The sequence below is a fragment of the Hemiscyllium ocellatum genome, chromosome 22, assembly GCF_020745735.1.
Source record: "Hemiscyllium ocellatum isolate sHemOce1 chromosome 22, sHemOce1.pat.X.cur, whole genome shotgun sequence".
Classification (NCBI taxonomy): domain Eukaryota; kingdom Metazoa; phylum Chordata; class Chondrichthyes; order Orectolobiformes; family Hemiscylliidae; genus Hemiscyllium; species Hemiscyllium ocellatum.
Genome location: NC_083422.1, coordinates 41,021,084 through 41,045,524, shown reverse-complemented (window position 1 = coordinate 41,045,524; position 24,441 = coordinate 41,021,084). Strand labels below are relative to the sequence as shown.

The 24,441-nt window shown below is 38.6% G+C and overlaps 1 protein-coding gene across 1 annotated transcript in view; it reads right to left on the bottom strand.

Moving 5' to 3' along the window:
- atrnl1b (attractin-like 1b) overlaps positions 1–24,441 on the bottom strand; it is a 904,204-nt gene that overhangs the window by 749,807 nt on the left and 129,956 nt on the right. The window contains exon 8 of the mRNA XM_060841800.1: positions 5,324–5,579. Coding sequence (XP_060697783.1) covers positions 5,324–5,579 — 256 coding nt within the window. The remainder of the gene's footprint in view (positions 1–5,323; positions 5,580–24,441) is intronic.

Below are 24,441 nucleotides of genomic sequence, written 5' to 3'. Positions count from 1 at the left end.
AATCATGTTCAGTGACTACCCAATCAAACTGAAAAAATAAAACTGATGACTCATCAGGTCAAGTTTCATTCTGAGATATGACTTGTCCAGTATTACCGTCAGCTGGGAACATAACAATTGCTTAAGTTTATCCAGTTTTTTTTTATCTAAAGGTTTATTTAACAAATAAACAAACTAAAAAGACTCTCTGATGTTTTAGCTAAGCTATGATGCCCCAGAAAATAAGTGTATTGATGATAGCTGAAGATGACTACTTAGCAAACAAGCTCGTTACTATCATCATTTTCTTAAAGAAGTTTGAAGAATGTGTAGACCACCAGTGAAAAATAAACTGATTCTCTTATACTGCACCCAGTATTATCTATGCTGCTGAGGAAGGAGACCTTACAATCATTTGCATTCAAGTCCCACCCAGGATTTGATAGCCAAGGAAGGAGCTACCAAATAGATTGCTATCAACTTGCACATTCTTCCAACACATGTCAGTAACAGCAGGAAAGATTTCTGATCAACTGTGTGATGAAAAGGGAGTTGAAGCCTCTACTATCATGATCAATAGCTTTGGCCTACAATATGCATGGAAACACAAGCATGAAAAGGCACGTGTTATCACAACAACTTGGATTCCAGTGATGTGTAACATACCACCAAAAGCAGTAAAGGCAACTTATATTAGTACAAGATGTTTGGTATAATTAAAGAGTAAAACGATTCAAATCACCTTCACAAAAAATATTCTTAGGCTACTGCATTTTTGCATACCTGCCACATATATGATTTTAAAGTGGCATTTTCAAATAATTTAATGTTAGCAGACAGCTTATTGCCTTTTTGGCTTGCATGGAGTTGATTTTCCTCAGGAAATGATTAAGCTTTATTGCACTATTCTATTATCATGCCTGTAATATAACAAATCCAAGATGATTGCTAAAAGTAATGTTTAACTATTTCCATATAATGCTAAATTATTCTTGACAACACATTTACAACTCTCGCATTTTCAAACTCCATGTTATTCAGAATTACACTATTATCCAATGAGATATCTATTCGTACAAGTATACATACAGATATCGAAAGCATCTGTTTGGGAGACTGGAGCATAACCATAAGCAAAAGAATCTTGATGTGACATAACATTAAGCAAGACTGGACAATGTAAACAAAACTAACCTGCGAAATTCTGCAGCCTAGTGTTTAGAGTGGTTTTATACAATATCTAACACTTACAAAACAAAAAGGTGGCACGGTGGCTCAGTGGTTAGCACTGCTGCCTCATAGCGCCAGGGACCCGGGTTGGATTTCCACTTTGGTCAACTGTGTGTGTGGGGAGTTTGCACGTTCTCCCTGTGTCTGCGTAGGTTTTGTCCGCGTTTTGCTCTGGTTTCCTCCCACAATCCAAAGATGTGCAGGTCAGGTGAAATGGCCATGCTAAAGTGTCCATAGTATTAGGTACATTAATCAGGGGTAAATATAGGATAGGGGAACAGATCTGGGTGGGTAACATTCAGAGGGTTGGTGTGGACTTGTTGGGCTGAAGGGCCTGTTTCCATACTGTAGGTAATCTATTCTAATCTAAAGGGTTAGAAATTAAAGACGTTAACTGCTAACAGATTTTCAGTTATTACATTGCCACTGATCACAGGGTTCAACCCAAAGCATCCGTGTTTGTCACTGATCCAAAGACAACTGATCAACGAATCTCTGGTAATCTCTGCAGTTGTCCCTAATTCAACAACAATTTGGTTCTGCCGAAATCAAGAAACTCACTCTGCATCCAGCAACAATGATGTTATCAGGCAGGGCAAGTACCCAATAACACTGAACTACTCTCACAGACAGCAAATCAGAAAGTAGAAACTAGTGAAGCCATTCTATTTTAATGTTTAACTTTTACAGATGGTGAAATAAATGAGTGGGACATGCACATGACATTAAAGGTAAAATGTAAAATAACAAAGAAATGTAATTTATCATATTGAGAAATGTGACATTTAACGAATTTTAAAACTCTAAGGGCCGGTGAGCCTGTTTAGCAGTAATTCAGAACTTAGTGTGCTGTTTCAAACTGAGTTACACTTGATTTCAGTCTTATGGCTGATTCTGTCAGCATCAGGTCTTTAAAGAAGTGTTATTACTCCAGTACCATTCTCTTTTCTCCCCAACAATACCTCTGCATATTATTACATATAAATAACTGTCCAAAATCGTTTTATATGCCTCAATTGTATCTGCCTCCACCATATTTCCAAGCAGCGCAGTCCATACCCAAACTAATCATTGATTGAAAAAGCTTTTTTTTCTCATATTGTCCTTGCTTTTTTTTTCAAATCACTTAAAATCCATGGCATCTTGTTTAGCATACCTACTCTATTCAACCATTCATGGTTTTGAAAACCTCTACCTCTTCTTAGCCGGCTTCCCACCAATGAGAACAATTCAAGCCACTTCAACATATTCCATCCCTGGAAATCCTGCAGATCACCAGTGCATTAGACCTTTCCTGCAATGTAGCACCTACAACTCAAAGAGCAACCGTCTGGTCCCTGGGATCCTATGATGACTTTACATTGCCTTACATCAGACTCCAGATGAGATCTAATTAGATCTAATGACACTTATTAATAAAGCCAGGATACAACATACTGCTCTCTCTACTTGTCCTTTCACCTTTCAAAATCTTTGCATATTTTCCACCCAAGTCCCTCTGCTCCTGCATTCCTTTTAGAATTGTCTTCCCTATTTTAGTTTGTATTTCAATGTTCTTCCTATCAAAATGCACCATTTCACACTTCATTGCATTGAACCCATCTGCCACCTAGCCACCCATTCCACCAATGTGAGTATGGCCTTTTGGATTCTATTCAACTTTCTTTATTCCTTTCTCTTTTTTCATAGAATCATAGATATTCATGGACTGTTTCTACTCTGTAGGAATTCTATTTGTCCCAACAAGTCCACACCAACCCTCCGAAGAGTATCCCACCCAGAACCACTCCCCTACTCTATTATACCAAATTTTCCCATTACTAATATACCTAACCTACACATCCCTGAACACTATGAGCAATTTAGCATTGCCAGTTCACCTAACCTGCACATCTTTGGACTGTGGGAGGAAACCTGAGTACCCAAAGGAAACCCACACAGACACGGGGAAAATGTGTAAACTCCACACAGACAGTTGCCCAAGGGCGGAATCTAATCCGGATTCCTGGTACTATGAGGCAGCAATGCTAACCACTGAGCCACTGTGCCACTGCTATGTCACCCCATGTCACCAAAAAGCTGGTTGATCACCTTCACACCTATTTTTTTGGGATTTGACAGCTAGGTTTTTAAACAGTCAGTTGCCTTTTCTTCAGCAGACCACCCCATTTATCCAAGCAGGGGACTGCAATCAATGGCTAGCTGTTTCATACCCAACAGGTTCTGGATACTGGTTTTTGAACCCAAAGCCTTCTCGCTCAGAGGGAGGAGCAGTCTTCACTGAGCCATTCCATTTTCAGTTACACTCCAATCAATAGATGTAATATTTTTCCAAAGATATTCATAATGATACACCGTACTAAGCACCATGAAAATGGAAGGTCTTCTAAATTTGATAACTTGATTGATTTCAGTTCACTTTTTTAAAAAAGGATTGAAGGAAGGAACCTCATCAGCATACTCAGTGGCAAAAAAAACAGAATCACCAGTGGCATCTCCTAAATTTCTATGCTTAATTGTTCATCGGCTAACTCAAAACATTGCTATCAGTTGCAGAGAAATATAAAATATCGGCTGACAGCCTTGTCATCACTACAGTGCAAAACTTGAATCATTTTGCATTATCTTCTCATTGGAAGGCTTTGCTTAATTTTCAATACTGATGAGACTTTTTGGATTAATTGATTTGACAAAACATTTCAAGCATTCAGCACACAAATTACTTTAACTACAGCTGAAATAAAGAGACATGCTGTTAAAGCATTTTGTCCTGTATATCCTGAATATGAGATAGGTCCATAGTTCAGAGTGACAAACAATTTATATTGTTGATATAACAACAAACTGGCTAGAGGGGTCAGTTACCTCAATTGGCTGGATGGCTGGTCTGCAATTCTGGATCAGTGGTGCTGGAAGAGCACAGGCCTTTATTCCTGATGAAGGACTTTTGCCCGAAATTTTGATTTCGCTGCACTTTGGATGCTGCCTGAACTGCTGTGCTCTTCCAGCACTACTGATCCAGAATCTGGTTTCCAGCATCTGCAGTCATTGTTTTTACCTGGCTGGTGTGCAATGCAGAGTAATACTAAATAGCATGGGTTCAATTCCTACACCAGCTGAAGTTACTGTGAAGGATTCTCCTTCTCAACCACTCCCTCGATTGGCGTGTGGTGACCCTTAAATAAACCACCACTCGCCTTCTCTTTCTAATGAAAGGGCAGCCTTATGGTCTGAGAGGATCTTTACTTTATAGACTGGTGCTAACTTTGACAAGTAGATGCCAATTAGTCAAAATATCGTCATGGAGAAAGCACCAGAGAACTAGTGTCCCTGTGCTTTTGTTTAATTGAAAAGTCACAATGCTTTTGCTCAACACCTTCTAGGACCAAAGAGCTCTCTTGTTTAGCATTCATCTGCTAATTTTAACATTTATTCTATTCAATGCCAACACCCTGGCATTGAATGCATTGCTACAGGATGCATTACAATTACTTACCAAGGCTGGTCTGCCAGAACCTTTCAAGTCTTTGACTTCATCCAGCTAGAAGGACAAGGCAGCATATGCACACTCCCCAATAAGTCCCACAGCATCTGGATAACTAGATAATTGGTCCTTTGCCGTCTTGGGAGTCAATATCCTGGGACTCCCTCCCAAGCAGTACTGTGTGGGCACTTACACCCAAGAACAGCAGCAGTTCAAGAAGTCAGCTGCCAATTACCCTCCCAAAAACAATTAGGAATGAGCAATGAATGTTCGCCTAATAAACAAAGCTCAGAAATTGAGCAGATTTTAAACAAAAAGTCTAGACATGCTCTGTCTACTTGGAGAAAGACAGGACCCTATAAAATTAATATACATAGCTTCTCACAATGTTAAATGGGGCTAGTACATTTCCCATAATAGTGCTTTGACCAGGGTCAATTTTCTGTTTTTAAACTTAAAACAAAAGCTTGCAGTTTAACTGTTCTCTGGTGCATTTGCCATGGCAATTACTAGACCAATCAGCGATATTTTCACATGCTATATATATTGTTCTGAAGTGTGTAAAATGAGAAGCTTCAACAGCACATCTTTTCTCAGCAATACTGAAATACCAAGAGATCAATTACTTACTAATATTGTATTCCTGAACACTGTTTATGTAACCATAAAGTGCAGAATATCCAAAAATGATAATCATGATAACATCGCCACTGTCCATTTCAATGATGTGTGCAGAATGCCCTTCTACATCATACTGTTGCCCAGGGGAGAGAACAGTTGGAATCTTCCTCGTCCATGAGAGAGTGGGGATATTGAAGATCCATAGTTCATTTGTGATATTTCCATTATCAGTATCAATTTTTCCTCCATACATGTAAATATCATCCTAGAAAGGAAAAAATATCATTAAATAAATGTAACAATTACTCTGCATAATGTTGATTCTTTCTGAGTCGGCAAGCCAGAAGTTTAGTGCTCAATGAGTTTAATCTCTACTTTATACTCCATGACAATTGGAGAGCAATGACCTTGTGGCATTATCACTAGAATATTAATCCAAAAATTCAAGCAAATGACTTAAGACCTGGATTCAAATCCATCCCCCCCAACACCCTCTCATGGCAGATGATGGATTTTGAAATCAATAAAAAAAAACCTGGAATTAAGAGTCCTGATTAAAAGGTTCTGACTTGAAATGTTGACTCTCCTGCTCCTCTGATGTTGCTTGACCTGTGTTTTTCCAGCTCCATACTTTATCGACTCTAATGATAACTATGAAAGCATTGTCGACTGCTGAAAAACCCCATCTGATTCACTAATATCCTTTAGGGAAAGAAATCTATCGTCCTTACCTGGTCTGGCCTACATGTGAGTCAAGACACACAGCAATGTAGTTGACTCTTAACTGCCCTCTTGAAATTAGGGAAAGGCAATAAATGCTGGTTTAGCCAGAGACACTCACGTCTTGTGAGTGAATTTTTCAAAATTCCCAATCAATTCAATGTGGTTCAAACACTCAATTGAACAAGAGAGTTAAAGGGATATTTTAATTTTGGTGCAAAAGTTGTTAAATTGAAAATAAAATCAATGAATCAATTATTAGAATAGGGTATTTAATCAGTCAAGCCTGCCATAATTTGATCACGGCTGATGTTGCACTTCAATGTCTTTTACCCACACTGCCCTCATAAGCCTTTAACCAGAAATCCATCTCAAAACATATACCTGAGGCAGAATTGTCACTGCACTCTGTGGTAGACAATTCAAATTTACAATGGTATTTTTAAATTTACTGATAATATAGTTCAGAACTTATTACTGACATCAAAATGAAGTCAACATGAAAAGAAAGGTCATTGTCATGAAACACTGACTCTCTCTTCACAAGTTATTTTTATATAGATATTTAGGGTGTCAAATATTATACTGATATTTATGCAGCTTTTTGCTCACAATAGTCCAATACTCTGTTTTATAAGCAGGAATGATATGTAAATCTAGTATGGTAATTAAGTAAACTTGAAGATAAAGTATTTAGCAAGTTCCTCAAAGTGATACCCAGTTATGATGAAACCATAATTAAGACAACATCTTACTTGATAATTACATGATAGTAACAACATTTCAAACAGTTTGAAATTTAGAAGGGTAAGGTACAACCTGACTGAAACATAAGAACCTGACAAGGTGCACATGGAAAGGACAGTTTCCATAGTTTCATAAGGGAAACTCCAGAGCATGGGGTCACTTGAAAGTTTTTAAAAATGGGTCATGATTTAAGAGAGACAAGTTCTTGAAGAGTCAAATGCCTAAACTTGTGCCTAGTCTGCAAATTGTAGTCAAACATGCTACTACCACTTCACCATTTAATTTTCCATCAAATAACCCAAAAAAAAAACAGAAGACCAAATCATAGCTAAAAAGGACAAAATTGTACCCTTAAGCAATACTTTTAAAATCAACTAGTTTTCACTTTGTATAGAGTTGAAAAGAATTTAAAGAACATCTCAATTCTGAAAGGATTTTTATATTCAAATTCAGTCAGGACTTTAACGTAGCCCACCAACTCCTTCTCAAGTCAAATAGGAGAAGATTTACCAATGTCATCCACGATCCAAAATAAATAAACAAAAAAAAGAATAATTGTGCAATCTCTGCATCCAGTTCCACTTAAATTATTCACAAACATCCTCAAACATGTCTTGACTTGCAGTTCTACCAGAACAAGCAACATTTATAGAGGACATAACTTTCAGTCAGTCTGTGTAAATATTAGATCACAGAAACACTGCTGCACCAATATAGAAGGGTTACTTCTATCTAGTGTATTTAAATCAGGATATAATTTAAATCAGGGCTGACCACTCATTGGAGATAGACAACTGGTGGATGGTTTAAACTGAGGGTCACCATCCCTCAAACAAGGGGAAAGGTTGAGAAAAAAAGAGTACCATAATACATCCAAAAGGTGACATACAAATATCAATTAACATTTGTTTACATTATAGAGAAATATAAATAAGCATAACATCAAATGAATAGCAAAGTTAATACAATCATGCATATTACTGTCACTGATTACGTTGCATAGTATTTGGCAAGTCCTATGCCTGAAGTTACACAATAGCCAAAGAACAAAACAACAGTAACACAAAATCACATATATAAAAGTAAAGGTCAGATGCACAATGAACATGTAATATTTTCATATTACAATATAAAAGAGAGAACCTATCCAGATCATCAAAAATGGAAATTCATCTTTGGTTAGTTAACAAGCCAACTAGATTTCGTGGTCCACTTGCTGAAGTCGATAAAAGGATAAATTAAGACTGCCATTACAGTCAGTTAATTGCTACTGTAATTTCAAGAATGAGTTAAATAACTAACCCAGAATGGTGGGCTGAGAGAGGTAGCATATTCTATCATATTTAGCAGACACATAGGACTGGTCAGATGGATGGTAAAGTCATGTACATTCTTATATGCCAGCAAATTGGAACTGTGGGCCAAAATTCCAAAGTAGAAGTAAGCTTCTCATGGAAAACATTCAATATAGTTTTATCAAATTTCATGAAAACGTGCATTTGTTTGTAATTATTCTACCCTTTAAAAAGTACTTATTTTGGGGAGGCAGTGGTGCAATGATATCATCACTGAACAAGCAATCCAGAGGACCAGGATAATGTTCTGGGAGCAAGGATTCAAAATTTAATACAGCAGATGGTGGAATGTCAATTTAAGGAATTAAAAACTATGGAAGTCAAAACTAGTCCAGTGGTGACCATGTTATCTATTGGCATGAAAACCTATCTGGTTCACTGATGGTCATTAGGGAGGAAACTTGACATCCTGTGGATTAGAGGGTGGCTAATGTTGTACCACTTTTTAAGGAAGGAGCAAGAGAGAAAGCAGGAAATTATAGACCAGTGGTGGGAAAGATGCTGGAGTCTATTACTAAGGATGAAATTACAACACATCTGGATAGTAGTAACAGGATAGGTCAGAGTCAGCATGGATTTATGAAGGGGAAATCACGCTTGACTAATCTTCTGGAATTTTTTGAGGATGTAACTCTGAAGATGGATGAGGGAGATCCAGTAGATGTAGTGTACCTGGACTTTCAGAAAGCTTTTGATAAAGTCCCACATAGGAGGTTAGTGAGCAAAATTAGGGCGCATGGTATAGGGGGCAAAGTACTAACTTGGATCGAAAGTTGGTTGGCTAACAGGAAACAAAGAGTAGTGATAAACGGCTCCATTTCGGAATGACAGGCAATGACCAGCGAGGTACCACAGGGATCAGTGCTGGGACCGCAGCTTTTTACAATATATGTTAATGATATAGAAGGTGGTATTAGTAATAACTTTAGCAAATTTGCTGATAATACTAAGCTGGGTGGCAGGGTGAAATGTGAGGAGGATGTTAGGAGATTACAGGGTGACCTGGACAGGTTAGGTGAGTGGTCAGATGCATGGCAGATGCAGTTTAATATGGATAAATGTACGGTTATCCACTTTGGTGGCAAGAACAGGAAGGCAGATTACTACCTAAATGGAATAAATTTAGGTAAAAGGGCAGTACAAAGAGATCTGGGTGTTCTTGTACACTAGTCAATGAAGGTAAGCATGCAGGTACAGCAGGTAGTGAAGAAGGTTAATAGCATGCTGGCCTTCATAACTAGAGGGATTGAGTATAGAAGCAAAGATGTTCTTCTGCAGCTGTACAGGGCCCTGGTGAGACCACACCTGGAGTACTGAGTGCAGTTCTGGTCTCCAAATTTGAGGAAAGACATTCTGGCTATTGAGGGAGTGCAACGTAGGTTCACGAGGTCAATTCCTGGAATGGCAGGACTACCTTACGCTGAAAGACTGGAGCGACTGGGCTTGTATACCCTTGAGTTTAGAAGACTGAGAGGGGATCTGATTGAGACATACAAGATTATTAAAGAATTGGACACTCTGGAGGCAGGAAACATGTTTCCGCTGATGGATGTGTGCCGACCCAGAGGACACAGCTTAAAAATACAGGGTAGACCATTTAGGACAGAGATGAGGAGAAACTTCTTCACTCAGAGAGTCGTGGCTGTGTGGAATGCTCTGCCCCAGAGGGCAGTGGAGGCCCAGTCTCTGGATTCATTTAAGAAAGAGTTGGATAGAGCTCTCAAGGATAGTGGAATCAAGGGTTATGGAGATAAGGCAGGAACTGGATACTGATTAAGGATGATCAGCCATGATCATATTGAATGGTGGTGCAGGCTCGAAGGGCAGAATGGCCTACTCCTGCACCTATTGGCTTACTTGGTTCGGTCTACAAATTATTCCAGATGAACAAATTGGTTCTTAAACAACCTTTGAAATGGTTTAGCAAGATATTATGTTTTATCAAAAGTGACTGTAAAGTCAATCACGAATTAAACCAAACATTCACTCAGAATCTAGGCATCAGAAATGATACCTTCCATGTCTCCACACTGCCTTTCCTCCCTCTACACAGAATCCTGTGCCAAAATTGGGAAAGCTGTCCGACAGACCAGCCAAACAAGTGTCTGACAGAGCCTTACCTTGCAAACAATGACCCAGACACTGCAATCACCAGCCATAACAAACCCATTCATGATGGCACAGTGGTATACAATTTGGAGGGAGATGGTCTGGGAATCTTAAACATGAACTCAGAAACCCCAAAATCTTGTGGCATCAGATCAAGCATGAGAAAGAAATCACCACCACCTCTGAGGTGGTGAGGGAGGAGCCATCAAACAATGCATTAAAGCAGCACTGATGGGGCCACATAATGTACTATGGACAGCGAGTTCTAGTCTTGGATGTATGTTTGCTTGCTGAGCTGGAAGGTTCATTTTCAAACATTTCGTCACCATACTAGGCAATGTCTTCAGTGAGCCTCTGGACGAAGCACTACTGATGTTTCCTAATTTCTATTTATATGTTTGGGTTTCCCCGTCCAGAGGCTCACTGAAGATGTTACCTAGTATGATGACAAAACATCTGAAAATGAATCTTCCAGCTCAGCATGCAAACTTATATCCAGAACCTCAACCTGAGCTACAAATCGTCTCAAAACTCACTCCAGTCTTCTTCATCAAGAATGGCCAAGTCCTAAAGGGAATAGTTGCGCGACTGCATTTACTAAGAGGAAATTTACTACTGTCCGTGATCATATCATTAAGAATGATAACTACCCAATCCTTGTGGAAAGGATGTGCCAAGTTTTCATTGAATATATCCTTTGTGTTGTGCAGCACTGCCATTCTGCCAATTAGAGCATATTTCAAACAGATCTGGCAACTAAAAACTGATTGTCCACAAAGTGCTATAAACCATCTGCAGCAACAGAGCTGTACTTCACCACAATCCATAACCTCTAACCTCTCTAATTCTATCATTACCATCAAATCACGGATCAAGCATAGTGAAATGAAGCATGCTGGAGGCGGTGCCACAAACAGCAACTGACAAATCTAAAAAATGGGATGTTAGATTGGTAAATCTACAACACAGAACTATGTGCATAGTAAACAGAAGAAGCAATATGTGATGGACAAAGTTAAGCAATCCCACAATCTATAAGATACAATTCAGCAAAGCTCCTTCAATGGTATCTCCCAAAACCATACTTGTCATTCCTGCGTTGTTGTTAGGTCAAAAGCCTGGAACTCCTTCTCAAACAACACAAACATTTCAGCAGTTCAAGGTGGCAGCTCACCATCACCTTCTCTAGGAAAATTAGCCATGGGACAGTAAATGCTGGCCTACCTCAAATCCCATGAATGAATGAATTTTTTAAAAATCCGTTAAGGAACAATATGTGAGGGAAAATGGTCCAATCAGAATTTTCCGATTCAACAAGTTTACATTCAGCATTTATTTTCCATTTAGTAATAAAATTGAAATTCCTCTTTTGGTATACAATGTTGACTAAAGTGTGTAACACCAAAATGGCATTAATACATAAGAAACATGGCTTACATTAGGCCAACTCCCCATTTCCACTGCTTACGTAAACCAAATGAGCTACTAAATGAAGATAGAGCTGGATACCACACAAGACATTCTACTTTGTCTCTTCAAAGATTTAATCGTTGTTGAATGAGGAAAGTGTCATGTCAAGTACTCAATCAGTTTCAGATTGCAGTTGACTGTCTTGCATCAAACAATGCATGAAATATTAGGTGATAAATTGAAATTGGTAATCAAGACAAGGTTGTTGCTGCCAGTGAATGTAGCACTTTCCAAGAAGAATAAATTACAAAGCTAGTAAATTGAGAATCAAATTCAACATTCTTGGTCTGGTATGCAGGATCTAACTTCATGTAATTGCATCCTTAACTACTGTGTACAGTTCTGGTCGCCCTGCCATAGGGAGGATATTGTTAAATCGGAGGGGGTTCAGAAAAGATTTACCAGAATCTTTGAGTATAAGGTTAGGCTGGATAGGCTAGGACTTTTTTCACTGGAGTACAGGAGATTGAGGAGTGACTTTATAGAGGTTTAGGAAATCATGAAGAGCATAGATAAGGTTAATAACTAAAGTTATTTCCCTAGGGTGGGTGAATTTAAAAAGTAGGTGACATTTTTAAAGTTGAGAGAAGAAAGATTTAAAAGGGTACTGAAGAGGCAACATTTTCACACAGAGGTTGGTTCGTGTGTGAAATAAACTGCCAGAGGAGGTGGTGAATATAGGTACAGGTACAACAGTAAAAAGACATTTGGACAAGTACATTAATGGGAAAGGTCTGAACATACCTGGGCCAAACACAGGCAAGTGGGACTAATTTAGTTTGGGAAACTTGGTCATCATCGACAAGTTGCACCAAAGGGTCTGTTCCTGTGCTGTATGACTCTCTTTGACTCTCTATGACTTTACCTTTTCTGTGCAATTTGTAAAATTAACAAGTAAAATATTTTTAAAACATTTTAATAAAGTTGTGTTTCTCTGCATTTCTGGGTTGCCTGGATTTTAATTTATATCAACATAGAACTGTCACAATAATTCTGGAAACACAAACAGAAATATTAAATATCTAGCCTAACATTAGAGCAAACCATTTTAATAAAACAAAAGAAACTCCATTAAACTATGTTGTCCTTGTTATCTAATCAATAGTGTGATAAAGATGTTTGATCATTTGGAAATTTGGATTTTAAAGCACTGGTAAAATAAACACGTGGTTTCAGTTCTGTCAACTTTGTTGAAGGTCAGAATGCCATTTGGACAGTAAACTAAAGATATCAGATCCAAGAATGTGTATGCCTAGAGGATATCTATGCTATCAATGATGACATGTTTACAAAGTTGAATTTTTATGATATACACCGATAACACACCAGGAGTTCAATACAGAACCAAGTTTATTCAGTACAAAATTTTCAGTTCATAAGAACACTTCCATCCTTACAACAGGGTTTTTGGTTTGTCAAGTCTCCAGGTCGTTAGAGTTTATGTACAAGCTTTCAAGCTATAAGAATTGAAAGAGTGCTTCAATCATCAGAACTGCAAAAAGGTTTCTAAGTTTTTAAAAACTGGGAAGAGTCATTAAAGTAAGAACTTTTAAAAAGTTAAGATACAAGTAACACTTCACTGGGATTAAATCCCTGTAAAAGATATTGCTGAGAAATAGATTACAACTTTGTTTAGCCAACTAAATTAAAATCTTTCTAAACCAGCTTATCCATCTGCAGTATTTATTTTCTTTTGTCTTATTTTCTTAAAGAACGTTGGTCATATTGTGTGATCATGTTCAATGACTGGCCACCATAGTAATCAACTGCAAAATTCAAAATAAGGGCCTATCTAGCCATGTTTCATCCTGACATCTGACTTGTCCAGTATTACCATTAGCTGGGATGATAACTATGCTAATTACCATCGCAAATCAAGTTCTTTATTTTTGAAACATAATTGAGAAAACAATAATTTTGAAATTTTGATTGTGCTTTTTACACACATCTGGAGTATCATTCCATAATTCTGAAGCATTGTCAGTGCACTGCAATTATCAACCATTATAATTGTCAATTATTAAATATACTTCAAATGCTTTATTCATTTTGATGTTGGCTCTTACAGTTAATATCTCATGGGTTTAGCTTTCACACCAATAATGATGAACACAAAATTATATTGATATTAACTATTGCCCTGTTTCATCATACACAATCGTGCTCTGCCACAAATGAAAAAAAGAAAGCAACACTGCACTCTAGTGGGAAAATACAGCAAAGTAGCTATGAAGATATCAGTGGTCAGTGTTCTTCATATTCACTTTCCGAAAATCAAACTGTTTCAAGTTCATCAACATACCATACATTAGTTGTGCAAAATCAGAGTTTTGTTCAGTGATATCAACAAACATTGAAAGCTTGGATGATTACCTCAGTATTACATAAAAAGAGAATATGGATTTTAAAGACGTCATTGATTGTGGTCAAGAAAACTTAATGGAAGAATGCACTACATCAGTGCATTTTTTTTGTTTAGGTTTCTTTCTGACAAACAACTCAAATAGGAAAATAATTGCAATTAATTCCAAATAAATTTGAATACAAAGGAATTAAAATATTTCTAAATCATGAAATTTGATTAGTCTGGTTGACTTTAGAGGGTGAAACAAAGTGTCCAGAATAAAAAAGGGACTTATTTTTTAGATAAGTAGAAATATAGAAAACATGTGACAAGCAGATCACTGGCATTTAAAGCCTACTCTGCCATTCAATATAATCATGGCTGATCAGCCAATTCCCTTTCGTGCTAAGAATTATATCCAACTCCTTCTCAAAAACGTTCAATGTTTTGGCTAGAGAATATGGTTAAGGCTAAAACATTGAACATCTTCAAGAAGCAGTTTACAGATAATTCTGTTTGCACCGAAACAAAAATACAAATGGCACTTGTAAATCATTGATGATATAGACAGTGAGAACTTCAGCGTATGGCCCAGAAATATCTTGAAAAATACAAAGGACTTCTAATGCGGTTGCACAGGACATTGGTTAGACCACTGTTGGAATATTGCGTGCAATTCTGGTTTCCTTCCTATCGGAAAGCTGTTATGAAACTTGAAAGGGTTCAGAAAAGATTTACAAGGATGTTGCCAGGGTTGGAGGATCTGAGCTACAGGAGAGACTGAACAGGCTGGGGCTGTTTTCCCTGGAGCGTCGGAGGCTAAGGGATGACCTTAAAGAGGTTTACAAAATTATGAGGGGCATGGATAGGATAAATAGACAAAGTCTTTTCCCTGAGGGCATAGGTTTAGGGTAAGAGGGGAAAGATATAAAAGAGACCTAAGGGGCAACATTTTCACACTGAGGGTGGTACGTGTATGGAATGAGCTGCCAGAGGATGTGGTGGAGTCTGGTACAATTGCAACATTCAAGAGGCATTTGATGGGTATAAGAATAGGAAGGGTTTGGAGGCATATGGGCCAGGTGCTGGCAGGTGGGACTAGATTGGGTTGGGATATCTGGTCGGCATGGACGGGTTGGACCGAAGGGCCTTTTTCCATGCTGTACGTCTCTATGACTCTAAGTGCTATGAAAAAAAAGCAATAATTGTTCATTGGCACCATTCCTTGGATTCCAACAAGAAAAGTGCATCTTCATGAAGAGCCTTTGAAAGTAATTGGGTCATAAACTTGCTAAGTTCATACAAGTAATACAAATTAATCTTGCCATAGCTATTTAGGATTGGTAATTTATGCAATTAAGATTTATGATTTTTGACAACAGCCAACCTTGGAGATCCAAAGTCATTATTTCATCTATACCCTGCTAAATGCATTTACCCTGAGTAACTTCATTCAAGTCAAGTATTCCCTTCTGAAAAGTAACTGTATGAATATAAAATGAGACTCAAGCAAAATGTCATCTGCAAACAAAAATGACGACATTTAAAGTTAAGGCTTACACATCAACATTAACCCCCAAAGCAAAATCTTAAAACACATAGAAGTGATTTTGGTGCTCTGTTGTCTTAAGGTACTTTGACAAAAAGATAAATCTGTTTCTGAATATTTATTTTGCAATCTATATCATAAATCTTTTATTAATGCGGCACCTACGGGTTGAGAACATAGAACAGTACAGCACAGAGCATGCCCTTCGGCCCTCGATGTTGTGCCAAACTTTTATCCTACTCTAAGATCAGACTAACCTACATACCCTTCATTTTACTATCATCCATGTGCCTATGCAAGCGTCGCTTAAATGTCCCTAATTTATCTACTACTTCCACTGCTGGCAGTACATTCCACGCACTCACCACACTCTGTATAAAGACCCAACCTCTGACATCTCTCCTAAAGTTACCTTCAACCATCTTAAAATTATACCCCCTTGTGATAGCTATTTTCACCCTGGGAAAAAGTTTCTGGCTATCCACTCGAATTATGCCTCTCATTATCTTGTACGCCTCTATCAACTCACTTCTCATCCTTCTTCACTCCAATGAGAAAAGCCCTAGCTCCCTCAACCTTTCTTCATAAGAGATGTCCTCTAGTCCCGGCAGCATCCTGGTAAATCTCCTCTGCACCCTCTCTAAAGGGTCCACATCCTTCCTATAATGAGGTGACCAAAACTGATCACAGTATTCCAAGTGTGGTCTAACCAGGGCTCTACAGAGCTGCAGCATAACCTCATGACTCTTAAACTCACTCCTGTTAATGAAAGCCAACACACAAAACGCCTTACCAACCCTATCAACTTGGGTGGCAACTTTGAGGACATGGACCCCATTCCTCCACACAAGAATCCTGCCTTTAACCTTATTATCTGCATTCAAATTAGACCTTCCAAAATGAATCACTTCACAGTTTTCCAGGTTGAACGCCATCTGCCACTTCTCAGCCCAGCTCTGCATCCTGTCAGTGTCCCATTGCAGCCTAAAACAGCCCTCTCACACTATCCACAACTCCACCAACTTTCATGTCATCGGCAAACTTACTAACCCACCCTTACACTTCCTCATCCAAGTCATTTATAAAACTCACCAAGAGCAGAGGTCCCAGAACAGTTCCTGAGGAACATCACTGGTCGGAGAAAGTGAGGACTGCAGATGCTGGAGATCAGAGCTGAAAATGTGTTGCTGGAAAAGCGTAGCAGGTCAGGCAGCATCCAAGGAGCAGGAGAATCGGCGTTTCGGTCACTGAGCTCCGGCTGAATACTTTTCATTAACTATCCCCCTCTGTCTTTATGGGCCAACCAATTCTGTATCCAGTTAGCGAAATTTCTCTGTATCCCATGCATCCTTACTTTCTGAATGAACCTACCATGGGAAACCTTATCAAACGTCTTGCTAAAATTCATATACACCATAACCATTGCTATACCTTCATCAATGTGTTTTGCCACATCCTCAAGTAATTCAGTAAGGCCTGTGATGCATAACCTGCCCCTCATACAGCCATGCTGACTATCTCTAATCGAACTATCCTTTTCCAAATAGTCATAAATGTCTCTCAGAATCCTCTCCAATAATTTGCCCACCACAGACATGAGACTGACTGGTCTGTAATCCTCCGGGTTATCCTTATTCCCCATCTTGAACAAGAGAATAACATTTGCCATCCTCCAATCATCTGGTCCTACTCCAGTCAGCAATGAGGATGCAAAGATCATTGCCAAAGATGCAGCAATCTGTTCCCTCTCTTCCCTAAGGAATCTTTGGTATATCCGTCTGGCCCAGGAGACGTATTTATCCTTGTATTTTTCAAAATTTCCAGCACAGCCTCCTTCTTAACATCAACCTGTTCAAGCATATTAGCCTGTTTCATGCTGTCTTCACAAACAACTAGGTCCCTCTCACTAGTGAATATTGAATCAAACTGAGAACCTCCTCTACTTTCCCTGATTCTAGGCACAAGTTCACTCCACAATCCCTAATCAGCCCTATCTATGGCAATTTTCTTGTTCCTCACATAAATGTAGAACACCGTGGGGTTTTCCTTACTCCTACCTGCCAAGGCCTTTTCGTGCTCTCTTCTAGCTCTCCTAAGTCCATTCTTCAGTTCCTTTCTGGCTATCTTGTAACTGTCTAGAGCCCTGTCTGATCCTTGATTCCTCAACCTTAAATAAGCATCCTTCTTCCCCTTGACTCGATGTTCCTCATCTCGTCATCCAAGGTTCCTTCACCCTACCATCCCTTCCTTGCCTTAGTGGGGCAAACCTATCCAGCACTCACAGCAAGTGCTCCCTCAACAACCTCCACATTTCTGTTGTGCATTTCCCTGAGAATATCTGTTCCCAATTTATGCTCCACAGTTCCTGCCTAATAGCATTGCAATTCCCCTCCCCCAATTAAATACTTTCCCATACCGTCTGCTCCTATCCCTCTCCCTGACTATAGTAAAGATCAAGGAGTTGTGATCACTGTCACTGAAATGCTCTCCCACAGAGAGATCTGACATCTGACCTGCTTCTTTGCCAAGCACCAAATCCAATATGGCCTCCCCTCTAATCAGCTTATCTATTGAGTCAGGTGTGTGTTGACTGACCAAATATTCCAGTTAATCAAGGTGTCCAATAATCAATGTAAAAACACACACTGAGTAATAAAAACATAATGCAAGGGGTATACACATCACTGTTGCACTTTATTTACAACATAAATCACTTAAATAATAATAAATTTTTGGCTTAGATAAAATTTATCGACAGACTTCTCGCTCACATCCACAACTGATTATTTGGATAGTGAGGCAGATCATGGTATTTAAGGAGAAATTGAATCAAGTGTTGATATTTCATGTGGTCATTCAATTGAACAAGTATATAGGTTGCTCTGCTATAATGCGCATTTCGTTAACACAACTTTGCTATAACACAATTGCTGAATTGGGGACACTGTTTCTATAGAGTTAACTTTTAAAACATGTTGGCTGTAACGCGATTACATTGCCAACACTTTAAGCGCAGTTTCTAAAGCATGGTTTTTCTATAATGCAGGGTCACATTATAGAGAATACAATTTTTGCTGGTTTTTGTCGAGTTCACAAGATGCTGGTTAGAACAAAGTTTGCTGTACCTCAGTTACACTAACTCATTTTTATACATCGCCAAGTGCAACATCTCTCAATTTGATCGTGGACATGCTTCTATAGTCACACTGATGTACAACATGGAAACAGACCCTTCGGTACAACTCATCCTTGCCGACCAGACATCCTAAATTAATCAAGTTCCATTTGCCAGCATTTAGCCCATAACCCTTTAAATCCTTCCTATTCATGTACCCATATGGATGCCTTTTAAATGTTCTCATTGTAAAGCCTCCACCACCTCTTCTGGCAACACATTCTTATATATGCACTATCCTCTGTATTAAAACGTTGCTCCTTTGATCCCTTTTAAATCTTTCCCTTCTTACATGAAATCAATGCCCTCTAGTTTTGGACTCCCTTACCTTGGGGAAATGACCCTGACTATTCATCCTATCCACGCTTCTCTGGATTTTATCAACCTCTATAAGTTCACCCCTCATCCTCCAATACCTCAGGGAAAATAGTGCCAGCCCATTTAGGCTCTCCCTTTTGTTCAAACCCTCCAACCCTGGCAACATCCTTGCAAATCTTTTCTGAATCCTTTCAAGTTACATCTTTCCTATGGCAGAGTTGGACAGTCAGCATGAATTCATGAAAGGAAAGAATGCTTCACTGGATTCTTTTCAAGGATGTAACTAGTAGAGTTGAAAAGGGGAATTCATGAATGTAATTGATTTTGGCTTTCAGAAGGCTTTTGATAAGGTTCCACAGAAGAGATTAGTATGCAAAACTATAATTGAGGAGATTGGGGGCAGTGTAATGACATGGCTAGAAAACTGATTGCATCTACTGTTTCCTAGCTGTCAAATGGGTCATTTTCTCAGTGGCAGGCAATAACTACGTGATATTGCAGTGCTCAATGTTAGGACCCCAATTATTCATAATACATTTTAATGTTTTAGATGAGGAAACTAAATCAATTATCTCCAAGTCTGCAGACAACACAAAGTTGGATGGGAGGGTGAGCTGTGAAGAGGATGCAGAGATACTTCAGTCTGATGTGGACAAACTGAGTGAGTGGATAAATGCAGTACAGAAGAAGTACAATGTGGACAAATGTGAGATTATCCACGTTGATAGCAAAAACAGGAAGACAGATTAGTATCTGAATGGTAATAGATTAGGAAAAGGAAAGATGCATTGAGACTTGGGTGTCCTTGTGCGCGAGTCGCTGAAAGTAAGCAATCAGTTGCAGTGGGTGTTGAAGAAGGCAAATGATATGTTGGCCTCCATTGCAAGAGGATTCAGTACAGGAGCAGGCATGTCTTGCTGCTGTAGTACAAGGCGTTGATGAAACTACACATGGAAGAGTGTGTGTAGTTTTGGTCTCCTTATCTGAGGGAGAATGTTCTAGCAATGGAGGGAGTACATCAAAGCTTGACCAGACTGAAGAGAGAAGAGAGACTACATCAGCCAGGACCATATCCACTGGAGCCCAGAAGAATAAAGGGATCCCAAAATTCCAACAGACCAAGACAAGGCAAGAAACATTGATCTCGGTGATTAGGGAGTCCAGAACAGGAGCTACACTCCAAGGACATGGGGCACCCATTCAGAGCCAAGACAAGGAAAAGTTGTCTCAGAGAGTGACGAGCCCACAGAATTCTCTGCCATTGAAAACAGTTGAAACAAAACATTGAATGTTTTTAGGTTAGATTACCGACAGCATGGAAACTGACCCTCCAAAGAGTAACCCATCCGGACCCATTCCCCTACCCTAAACATACCCCTGACCAATGCACCTAACACTAAGGGACAATTTAGCAGGGCCAATTCACCTGACCTACACATTTGTGAATTGTGGGAGGAAACCCACGCAGACAGGGGGAGCTCATGCAAACTCCACACAGATAGTCACCTGAGGCAGGAATCTAACCCACGGCCCTGGCACTGTTGGTGGATGGTCCATGTTCAAAAACTCAGCGGCCAACCTAAATGAGCATACCACTACTGTCACAGACTTTATCAGTTAAATGTATAGAGGATTGCGTGATGAAGAAGTTAATCCAAGTGTTCCCCAACCAGAAACCACGGATGAACCAGCTGTTTTATGCATAATTATTTTTCCAAATTTCAAATGTTCAAACTTCACAATATGATAATACTGATTTATTCCTAGAAGTTTCAACAAACTTCACTAAAATATAATTGCTAGGAAAATGTTTGCAAAGAATAAAAGATAAAGCCTGACCAGATTAAGAAAAATTGTTAAATCTGCTGGCTCAGTGGTTAGCACAACTATCTCAAAGCACCAGGGACCCAGGTTCAGTTCCACTCTCAGGTGACTGCGTTGTGTGGAATTTGCACATTCTCCGTGTCTGTGTGGGTTTCTTCTGGGTGTTCCAGTTTTCTCCCACAATGCAAGGATGTGGAGGTTAGGTGGATTAGCCAAAGGAAATAAAAGGTTCAGGGGTGGCATGGTGGCTCAGTGGTGAACACTGCTGCCTCAGAGCAACAGGGTCCTGCGTTCCATTCCAGCCTTGGGCGACTGTCTGTGTGGGGTTTGCACACTTTTCCCGTGTCTGCATGGGTTTCCTCCGAGTGCTCTGGTTTCCTCCCACAGTCCAAAGATGTGCAGGTCAGGTGAATTGACCATGCTAATTTGCCCATACTGCTAGGTGCATTAGTCAGAGAGAAATGGGTCTGGGTGGGTTATTCTTTGGAGGGTCAGTGTGGACTGGTTGGGTCGAAGGGCGTAGGGTATCTAATCTAATATTTAAAATCTCTAAACAAAATTTAGTGGAAGAACGCTGCACTGATAATTAACAGTTAACATAGTATTAGAAATATCTACACAATACTGTGATAAGTTTAGTTTGTACTAACCTATTGTGCAAAATAGAGCAACTACATAAAATTAAACATATTTCAAATCATGAGTTAGACATCAAAATTCCATTTTAGTAAAGCGAACAGGAGCAGAGTAATAGATTTTGATTACTGTACCATCTATAAAGGTACAGTATTATTATTTATTCATACTATTTTGATTGGTCAAGGGCGACATCCTTTGGTAGGTTTATTCAATGATTGGTGTTTTATTGTCACATTTGGTTACTGAGAATAGAGTAATTTTTAATACAAATCACTGAAAGTAAGGTGCAAGACTATGTTTACAGCCAGGTAAGAGCCTCATAATCTCTGCCAAACAGGAAAGTGATTGGTAATTGATGTAACTACAGGTTAGGTGGATTGCAGGTTAGATGGATTAGCCATAGCGGATGTGGGAATACAGGGACAGAGTGAACTGCTCTTCAGAGGGTCGGTGCAGACTTAATGGACCAAAGGCCTCTTTCTGAACTCTAGGGATTCTATGATTCTATTCTATAATAAAAATGGCACTAATAAAGCAGTAATGAATCCAATAGGCAATGACAATGAAAACTGAAGCAAATAGATATCAACTGAGAATACAAACGCAGAAAAATAATCAAAACAATTTTGAATTCATAAACTATCCAAGCATTTGCATTTATTTGTAGTGGACTAACAGAAAAATGCAACTATCAAGGAGCCAATGTAAGAAGAATTACATATATTGAGGCATCAGATGGACTACTGCCAACACAGAACAATAAAATTACTAGCATTACAAGAGATTCCTGATTTAGTAAAAACTTTGTGAATAAAAGCCTTGCCAAATGCCATAAACTTTGGAGACTAAATATGACAGCAAAACAGCCTTTCGTTTTGGATCAATTTGCTACTAAATACAATAACAAGCCTAGGATTTCTTCACTGCAAGCTGAAAGCAGAAATAGTGCTTCTTGTGCTCAACTTTACATACTAACACATCAGATTTATGATTAAAGAGAAGCACAAAATGCACAGGGACGATCTTTAGTCAATCAAAAGTATGGTTTCAGAAAGTCAATCTTTTTGCAGAAGTTTACAAGAATATATCAACTTACAAAATTGAGGAGGTAGTGGCTATTGGAGAATGAAGACAATCTACTTCAAAGCTTACAATTAGAAGGTTCAAAAACCTGACAATAATCAGATTGCAAGTGGTCTAAACAGACCGCAGTATTTGTAGGCTATGATGATAACCCATGTCTAAACGGACGTATACATCTCTCCCCATACAGAACCATGACAAAAACACAAATGTTTGAAGTCTTTGCAATCCCATAAATTATTCTTTACCTCTGGACATGGACCAAGGATATCAGTTCACTTGGAATTTAAGGAGACAAAGAATGGTAGTCAGAAAGAAGTTAACAACTCAATGTTAAACATATAGACTTGAAGAATTAACAAGATATCATGAAAATTGTATGAAAATTTTGTGAACTGGTTTCTTTTAAATTATATTTATTCTCAACCTAGGATATGAACAAGGTACAAGCAAAGGTCATTCAGTTCTTCAATCCTGCTCAGCCATTCAATAAAATCATGGCAGATCTGATTTTAACTCAATTCCACATTCATGCACTTCTGTCCCCCATCCACAATAATTAAGAGACTACCTACCTCAGTCTTAAAAATATTTAAAGATCCTTTATCCAATGCTTTCTGAGGAAGGGAATTCAAAAAACACTGAACCCTCAGAGGAAAAAAATTCCCTCATCTGTCTCTTAAATGGGTAACCATGTATTTTCAAACTAAGGTCTCCGGTTCTATGTTTTTTTCATAAGTGGAAACATCCTTTATTTTCTGATCAAGTCCTCAAGGATCTTATGCTTCAATTAAGTCACCTTCAATTCTAAGCTCCAGAGGATGTAAGCTTAGCCTGCCTAGCCTTTCCTCAAGACAATGCATTCACTCCAGATATTAGTGTAGAAAACATCTTCGAACTGCTTCCAAATGGATGCATGAATTAAACTTTATCAGTTGGACAAGCTCATGTTAAGATTTTTTTTCACTTTAAATCAAAGTAACTCCTCAATACTTTACAATAAGGCATATACTTACAAAGATGTTTATTTTTGCATATGGTCAAAGTTAAAAAGGCTTCCACATGACACAATTATAAATTTAGCCAACTATGACAAGTATGCAATAAATATGACAGATTGTTGATGCAGTAAACCCTAAGCAATAATCAAGTTTTTTTGAGATTGTTAAACTCAAGATGGTCCGTGGCCCTTTCAATACTCTTGATCCATCATTTATACGGATTAATCAATGTCGCAAAAAATTCACAAAGACTTGATAAATAAGGCTAAAAAGAATGCTAATGGCTGTCACAAAATAGAAGACACTACACAAACATGACACCTAAAATTGGAAAATATCTAAGCATCAACCTATTTGGATAGCCATTCTGTTAACATCCCCAAAGGAATATGGAGACTATTAGAAAACAAGATACAACTTCACATAATTATTAGAATGGATATGTACTTATCCGACAGAATGGATATGTACTTATCCGAAGAAAATGAAGAACAAGTCTTTGCACAAATAGCTCATGGTTCAAAACAAGATCTTTATTTTCACTAGGGCTGGCAATGCACTGTTTGACTTGTAGTTAGTTCCACACTGAATATTATTTGCAAGTAAGTTTGAGTGACCTGTGCTGTTTTGGATTGAGAAAATTACTCCTGCCCGAAAACTGAATGAGCTCTAAACTTGATATGCTTTCTTTCAAAGTTCCTTTATTTGCACAATAGTACCTTCCACACTTCGAGGTAAATGCATCTCTCTTATACTATTCCAGCTCTCTTTTCAACTTCTTCTACATAATGGT